Source organism: Hippoglossus stenolepis, chromosome 17 (genome assembly GCF_022539355.2).
Source record: "Hippoglossus stenolepis isolate QCI-W04-F060 chromosome 17, HSTE1.2, whole genome shotgun sequence".
Classification (NCBI taxonomy): domain Eukaryota; kingdom Metazoa; phylum Chordata; class Actinopteri; order Pleuronectiformes; family Pleuronectidae; genus Hippoglossus; species Hippoglossus stenolepis.
Genome location: NC_061499.1, coordinates 16,652,913 through 16,661,167, shown reverse-complemented (window position 1 = coordinate 16,661,167; position 8,255 = coordinate 16,652,913). Strand labels below are relative to the sequence as shown.

The window sequence follows — 8,255 nt, the reverse complement described above, 5'->3', positions numbered from 1 at the left end:
TTAGCCCTGCCTCTGCTTGTGTCTTGGATTTGTCTTGCAGAACACAAACAAACGTCCCCTCCGTCGAACAAAGAAACACTCTTTGCAGCGCCTCTTCAGGGCAGACTTGGTTTTCATCCCTGCAGAGGGCTGGATGCAGGGAAGATGCTGACACTGTCCCAACAAAGATGGTCCACATTGAGCAGAGGAGCCAGTCGAGGGGTGCTGGATGGAGCCGACTCTGGCTGGTGACAGGAGCAGGGAGCGGGGAGCTGCGGTGAAGGTGCAGAGACATCTGTAAGCACTAGCTGCCGGTGAGGACAAGCTCAGATTCAACCGGCTCATCTGGGCCACTTGGCGAGACAGAGAGGCAGCCAGGTGCTTTAACAGCAGGGGCGTCATCGTATCAAAGGCTGCAAAGAAGAGAAGAGAATTAATTTAGATGCAATTACTGCTGCAAAATGTAGTGACATTTTTGATACAAGACTCTCTATTAATCATTAGTCCTTGATCACAGAGTAATGCGTCAGTTTGTAAGGCTCCAGCTTCTCAAATGCGAAGATGTGCTGTTTCTCTATGTTACATAAACATAATATCTTTGGGTTTGGGATTTTCAGTCAAACATTCAGGATATTTGAAGACACACTATCTGGTCAGTTGTTACTTTTGACATTTTACAGACAAAGCACTTTGTTGGCCAAAAACATTATTCAGACTAATCAGCAATGTAAATTATAGTTAGTTCCAGCCACACTGTGGTCTAATTTAGATATTGCATTTTGACTCCACAATATGTTGAAATTATTATTCCCCTCAGATTACGTTACATATAATTCGACATGAACATGAATATCCCTAATGTCAATATAGGATGGGTAAATTTAAGAAAACAAGGGAATGGACAAATACAGTATATAAAGATAGATAGATGTGAATGTGTTAAAAGGGGTAAAATGTTGGGGATTAATATAATTAGGGACCAAAAATGTGTAGCTCACTTTACAAGTTAAAAAAAAGGTTTAAAAATAAGGTGTTTATAGCTATATATATATATATATAGCCAATCAAAATTAATACTGTGTATAATGGGTAGGTGTCATAAGCTATTGCTTCAGCCTACACCTTTTTGATCTTAATATATATTGTTATGCTCTTATTCACTTTGTTGTTTGGTACAAAATGTCTCGTTGAAATTTAATATGTGGATCAAAATAAACAGAATGAATGAACATACTGTAGAATGAATATAACAACAATATAACGGAGTTACACCGAGTCATTACAAAATGTCCATTATATGATCCACACTGCTACATAGTCTGATTCCTACAGCATTAGGAAAGAATGCAAGTGTAAACAGTCTGTGCAGTGAACACATGGAAATACCACAGCCCGGTGTTACTGTAGCTTAGCTGGGGAACATGCCAAGGAGACTAGCATGAGCTAACCTGCTAGCGCCAAAGACAGACATTAAAACCACCGAAACAACCATATTCGACATGACTCGGTCATTTGATTGAATTCAGAGGACGTGAACAAACCTGTCAGATATTCGCTGGGTGTTAAAACGGGTTTATACCCAGGAATGTTGCGTTTTTATTAGCAACACGACTGCGCTGCTGTTCATCCTTGTGAGCATACAACTGCTTCCGGTTTGCGATAACAACCCGGAATACAGTGTGCCCTCAGTTACGCCTGTCAGACATTTCCCCTTTCTTACGACATATAAATCATGTCTCTCATGGCGCTGTATAATCCTAACTATAATAAATATGAGGACAATATGTTATCTTTAATAATAAATAACTACATATAAGGCCAGAGAAAGTACTCAGTGACTGTAAGACAAAACCCGGGGCAACTAATTATTTCTCTCCAGTGTACCTGCAAAGCATCCTGGGAAATACAGGCTGGTGTAAACATGGCTGCCGCAGTGGTCAGAGTTCTGTCCTTCAGTAGAAATGCTAAGGTGCTAGCCCCAGCTGTGAGGCTCAGTGCGGTGCCTGCTCACAGATACAGTGTAGAGGTGTCCAGCACCGGGGAGGCCATCACTCACACCGGCCAGGTAAAGGTTAAAGCCGCCATTTCTCTACTATTGGTCCCTCCGGGTGGCCTGATGCTAGCCAACATTAGCCTAGCGTCTGTGTGGCTAGCAGGGTTAGCACGTCAGTTCATTCCTCCAACATCTGAGTATGAGCCGTTGATGACAACCTCCACATTGTCCAGGGAGGTTCAGTGTATATCTCTGCTGGAAAGGACAGTTCATGCTTCAGCTCCCTGGTTCAGCCCGTTGATCACAAGTCAGGAGCTAAATGTGATGTTTATGTGTTTGACTCCAAGTGATGACAAGTGTTTTCCTCGCAGGTGTTTGACGAGAAGGATCCCAGGAGAGCCAGATTCGTTGGCAGACAGAAAGAGGTATGAAGCAACTCACAAGCTTTTTTAACTTTAATTAAACAACCTCATTGAGACTGTTGATCTGTCTTAATAGAGGCCCAATCACAGGAGGCACTCATAAGCAGCACAACAAAAACTAAGCTAACTTAACAACTATTTTCAATGGAAATGTTTATTGACACCAGGTTGCAACTAAGCCCCCACAAGACATTTTTAAATCTTGCTAAAGAACATATATATATTTTCTAAATAACTGTTCCTCATTGCACCACACAATGAAACCTTCTATTCTTTTCTTTTGCCATAACTTTTAAATGATGTTGTCCTAGTTTTCCTTGGTTTGGGAATTTGAAGTATATCATTTGTCCCCTTTGTGAAGCACTTTGTAACAGCTGTTTTAGCTGTCTAGACAGTTTCACCTGCTGTTGCTTTATTTTTTTAATTGTGAAAACATTCAATGTTTACTACTTCGTGTATTTTAAAACAATATGTGGGCCAATGAATAGATAGCACTCTTATTCGTAAAGTACATTTAAATCAACCAGAGGTTAATAAGTCATGCTCAGTAATAATTTGAAGAAATAAAATCATAAAACAAGTTAATAACTTAAGGGCAGTCAAAAGTCTAAGAAAACTCATTGGTCTTCAGTTTGACCTTGTCTATGGAAGTTGAACACGTGATTGTAAAAAGTAAAACCTTCCAAAGCTTTGGAGCAGCTACAGTACATTCACACAGGATCGGCAACATTTTGGGAATCTGTATCATCAGGAATGTACATTACTGCCTCATTGTGTGTTTGATAGTTACAGAAATCATATTGTTTGTGTCCAGGTGAATAAGAACTTTGCCATCAACTTGGTGGCAGAGGAGCCTGTGACTGACATCCAGGCCAGAATTGTGTCCTGTGATGGAGGCGGTGGAGCTTTGGGACATCCCAAAGTCTACATCAACCTGGTAAGAGCCTGCACACACTATGCTCATACAAATACTTAAGTGCAAGCTTAGCCAGTGCATTCCTAAAGGCATGTGAATATTGTAAGTGGTTGGTCCACCCAGCAACTTGGGTTCATACCAACATCGTGTGAGTAGTTAACATCTGTTCACAAGTTGTTGTGGCTCAAAATTACATTTTTAATTGTGTATGTGGTTTATTTAAAATTGATAGTCCATCTCTATCATCTTGACATGATCCATGTGATGACCCCATAGCCCCCCAAAAATGTCAGGGACTTCACAATGTTGAACTGTAATCAAGTGAATTGTCTTTTCTTGCATCATGTCAAAAAATCAGGTTTCTGCTGAAAGCTGACTATAAACATGTATTAGAATCTTTTAATCTTTTGACATATGCATTTTCTGAATGAATGAATTCATACTGAGGAGCCTACATTGGGAAACTAGAATGCTGGGAGAGTGCATACCTCCCCTAAGGCTAATGCCCTATCTCACTATTTTAAAGAAAGTGGGATAAAAAACCTGGATGAAAACGCAATCTCCTAGGTGGAGATATTGAAGGGGAAACTGTTTTAGTTGTCATCATAAGTCGTGTCATTTTACTTACTTAAATATAATCTGTGAATTGCATTCATATGACCTCCTCAACTGTTGGAATATTCCTATATGTATTTCTGTAGTCATCCACACGACAGGTTATGCAAAGTTTCCAATTGTAAACACTGTCTTTAATATTTTTTTCAGGATAAAGACACAAAAGTGGGCACATGTGGGTACTGTGGATTACAGTTCAAGCAGAAGCATCATCACTGAAACATTTCCTCTGTCTGTGCTTCTCTGTATAAATTGCCATATTGGTTAATAAATTATATCTTCTCTGTCTAATCCAAAGTGTGATCTTCATTATGAGGCCTGTTGAAATCATCATTGCAACATTTTCCTCGGTTATAATGTTCACAATCAAACGCATAAATAAAAATGTTTCTTGTCAAAGGTTCAACTGACAGAGTGTAGACAACTGCTGCTACTGCTCAGGTGTACTTATCAGCACGACGTGTGGTTGGTTGGCTGGATGCAGTTCCCACAGTGACAGGCAGAGGTCAGCAGTGTCCTATATACAATGTTAAGATAAGAGGACAAAACAAATAGTCAAAGGCTACTTGGTACAGAAATAAAAGCCATGGTTTTGACTTTGTTTCCCACTGACAAGACCAAACCTTGGTATTGGTTATAAAACTTAGATTTGATTTCAACCATTCAAAAGCCAGTGAATTAAAGCCACAGTGCACCTCTGTCATCTGCTCCATTGTTGTGTGCAGGAGCAGGATTTCTTTATTTTCCTCCACGAATAACTGCTTGTGATTGCAATGCTCTCATCAATAAGTAGATAAGTCTGTTTACTGTAAGGAACACTTGAGGGAACCTTAGCATTCCGCGTGCACCCCACCCCCCTGCACACACACGTACACACACACACTGCGCTGTTGAGTCTCGCTCTGCCTCTTGATGTCTTCTGCCGGGAAGACGTCAGGAGAGAGCCAGCCTGATAAGACACAGCAGCGCGGAACAATACATGTTTGAAGAAGATCATATATATATTTCATCAGGCTTATTCTCCATAGACCTCTGCATGCCAAATTGGCCCGCGCCTGGCTCCGGCTCCAGACAGCACTAGCCTGTTCTGTCCCCAGTGATGCAGCCAGTGGAACTGCATTTTCCACACCATGGAGCTCAGGTTGGGAAGACTAGTCAGGCTGATATAATTGGCCCTGGTGACTCGTGGAAGTGAGGCTTGTGCTGTAGTTAACCTCATCTATAGTCGGACCACTTTGGATGAGTGAAGGGGAGAGAGGTGCATTGTTAAAATGAGGCAGGCGAGCCGGGTCAGTGTCAGAGAGCCGGATGGTGGGTCTTGCGGTTGGTAAAGCCGGAGCGGTTCAGAGGTGGTGGTTGATTGAGTTGGAGGCATTGCCGGGGGCAAAATCTTCAGATGAAACTGAGCATATGAATTGTGCTGAATTAAACAGCACTGTGTTTTTGAGCTGGGTTTAACTGCTCTCTTTAATTATTCACTGCTCTTAAAGGCATCACCCAGCGTAATGTAATGCTTTCTAATATCATGTCAAGTAACTCCAGATTATGGAGGTGGACAACCAATTTTCAGACATTTTCTATCCTCATTCAATCCTGAGCTGTCAATTCACCACAAGAGTCGACGGCTACATCCAGTTATCCTCGTTGTTTCGCTATGATATTAAATAATAATAGCAAATACAACTCTCAAGCATAATATGACCTGCAGCGTTGGGTTAGACCATTCAGACTAAGATAAGCTTAAATGAGACAGTAATCATATTGAAGATCTCCTCACCGCTGAGCCACACAGTAGATAATGGAGTTAAATGCCATTGAATTTTTTAACACAGCACCGCTCCACAACAATCACTCACTCCACACAAAACATCCTCCTCATCGCCGTAATTGCCCTATTAAAATATTTCTCCTTTTAAGATGTGTCACATTACAAACCCCGAGGCTCATTATGAAGCTCCCCGCAGCCAATTATCTGAACCTCCATGTCTGGAAGCCACTGTGACCAAAAGGGGCTCATAGGCAGATCTGGGAGCAGCCCGTCCTCCTTAAATCCACACTCGCTGCACGAGAGGCAAAACAGAAAACTGACCTTTGGTCATTGTCTTGGGGCGACTCCACTCAGCGCCACTTTAGAGTCAGGTGACAGAGCTTCTGACCTTTACCATGGAAATAATGACTTGTTCTTGTGCCAGGAGCTCTGGAGGGGTTACCACATGGAGCGAGACACCTCTGGCGACATGTGACAGTTTTTGTAGGAGAGAGTTTGCACTCAGCACTTTGATAGCCCCGGAAAACCAAAGTATGTGTGACAAGACGCAAGAGACTTGGAGCCGTGTGTATAAGTATGCCATTCCGTGTGTGTGTGTGTGTGTGTGTGTGTGTGTCAGTGTGTTTGAGTATGCGACACTGACACAGACGGTGTTGAAAGGAAATGGGTGTCAGACAGAAAGTGAAGAGAGGAGCAATTTGAAGTTGTCAATACTTCCTGGGCAGACATTCCAACTGAAATTTCAAAAGTAGAAGTGATTCAGGAACAGGGTTGCAGGGTTCAGAATTAGTAATATCCCAAATTAATTTTAGTTATTACTGTGTCACTTTTTCCGTCCTCACCTTTATGTCATCATCTTTGTCCATTCTTCCATAACACACAAAGGGCCAAATACCTCCCGATGGTGTGGGCCAGACAAGTAAACATTGGGTCCGACATTCCCCGACCTGTATAGCAACACACTGCGGCTTAATCACATTATATGGCCCAGGGAGCAGGCCTTCGTGTCAGACGACTGTTGAGTGGCTAGCTGGTGTATGGAGAGCAGACAGAGGTGAGGTGAGACGAGTTGAGGGTCCGGCTGAAGAGGGGGTGAGGAATGTGGAATGAGCGAGGGATGGAAGGAAGAGGAAGGGAAGGTGAGCGGTGGCTACAGTGGAGCAGATAGAGAATGGGACAAAAGGGGGTGAGATGATCTAAAGTAAATCTTGCACGGAAAGAAAAAGCGAACAAGTCGGAAATCTGCCATGTTGTTATTTTGACAGTATTTTGCATCATAATTGTACCTTTTGTATCTGTAAAACTGTTTTAACTTCACACTTTTTACTCTTCACACCTTCCCCGAGAGGAATTATTTGGAAAAACCTTGAGTGTTATTTAATAATGAATTAATCAAGACAAGGTATTTGAAGTTTAGGCTGACTTTGCTTGGACTTTAGAATATCCGCTTTAAAATGTTAATATTTAGTCAAATAAATCCTCTGTCAACGAAAGTAGGATTATATACTGTGCTGTGCAGAACAATTTCAGGGATTCTTTTCACATTAGAATATATTATTTACAATTTTTTTTTACATCTTTAGTATTTAGTATTTTAGATGTTATATTATATTAGTACATTGCAGTTTGTAATGTGACAGGTTTCACTCATAGTGAGTGCAGCTTTTTGCTGGTGTGCAACTTTGGCCTCTACTGTATTGGTTTCTGTCAGCTCTCATGGTGTTCATCACAGTAAGAAGTTGTTTTCAGCAAAAATGCTAAAAACATCCAACCAAGATGACCAAACAGCAGACAGAAATAAAAACGTTTCTCTAGTAAGTGGAGCACTTAGCAGCTTCAGAGTCAAATAATTCTCTCAAAAGTTGGTAAAGACCAAAACAGAACAAAGAGGTTCAGCAACTGTGAATTTATACATTGCTTCATGTTTCACGTCTACCAGGTGTGTACATTTGCAAGTTTTAGTTTAATAATACAGTTAGATTATTGGTCACGACTTGTCTCTGCTGCCCCCAAGTGCACGTCAACCTTGCTAAGAAAATATAAATAACTTTTTTTTATTATTATTGATCAAATGAGAATTGAACGGAATAAAATAATCACATGATTCTACGATACCCCTGGGTTTGAGTGATCTCTTCAAACAAATACCAATATTTTGAAAGGCTGTGAAAAAGGGTAAAAAGCTTCAATGATTTTTTTTTTTCACACTGAAAACATATGAACTTGGGAGTTTTTTTTAAATTATTTGAATAAAAAGAGACTAAATGTTTGGCACTCAGCTGCTGTGTTTATACGTATCTTTGCAGTCATGTCTCAAACAGCTAAAGGTGAGGACACTCCACTCAGCCCCGAACCGACCTCTTATCTCCCCGTCATTCTACATCCTTCAGAACTCCACACCTTTGTCATCATCGAAAGATTTTCAAAAAGGAAACACAATTGAATCCATTCCATCAGGTTTCGATCGAAAAAAAACTGCAACAATACAAAAAGATATCTCCGCAGCCTACCTCCAAGAGAAAGGAAACTTTACAGAAATAAGAAGTCAGATGTCATTATTTA

The 8,255-nt window shown here is 41.0% G+C and overlaps 2 protein-coding genes across 2 annotated transcripts; one reads left to right on the top strand and one right to left on the bottom strand.

Annotated features, from left to right (window-relative positions):
• On the bottom strand, nucleotides 1–381 carry mrpl36 (mitochondrial ribosomal protein L36). Its single transcript, XM_035183520.2, has one exon. The coding sequence runs from the start codon at nucleotides 379–381 to the stop codon at nucleotides 1–3; it is 381 nt and encodes a 126-aa protein (XP_035039411.2).
• A 1,484-nt stretch (nucleotides 382–1,865) lies between these two features.
• On the top strand, nucleotides 1,866–4,216 carry ndufs6 (NADH:ubiquinone oxidoreductase subunit S6). The gene is made up of 4 exons (XM_035181982.1): nucleotides 1,866–2,044; nucleotides 2,344–2,397; nucleotides 3,209–3,331; nucleotides 4,076–4,216. Exons 1-4 carry the CDS (start codon nucleotides 1,901–1,903, stop codon nucleotides 4,142–4,144), a joined length of 390 nt encoding a protein of 129 aa, XP_035037873.1. The 5' UTR covers nucleotides 1,866–1,900; the 3' UTR covers nucleotides 4,145–4,216.
• The last annotated feature ends 4,039 nt before the right edge of the window (nucleotides 4,217–8,255 follow it).

Excerpts from the sequence above, each read along its gene's own strand:
- mrpl36 (XM_035183520.2), bottom strand. The coding sequence starts at position 381 with ATGACGCCCCTGCTGTTAAAGCACCTGGCTGCCTCTCTGTCTCGCCAA.
- ndufs6 (XM_035181982.1), top strand. The coding sequence starts at position 1,901 with ATGGCTGCCGCAGTGGTCAGAGTTCTGTCCTTCAGTAGAAATGCTAAG. Across the intron at positions 2,398-3,208 it reads TCGTTGGCAGACAGAAAGAG|GTGAATAAGAACTTTGCCAT; the intron begins GTATGAAGCAAC and ends GTTTGTGTCCAG. Across the intron at positions 3,332-4,075 it reads CCAAAGTCTACATCAACCTG|GATAAAGACACAAAAGTGGG; the intron begins GTAAGAGCCTGC and ends TATTTTTTTCAG.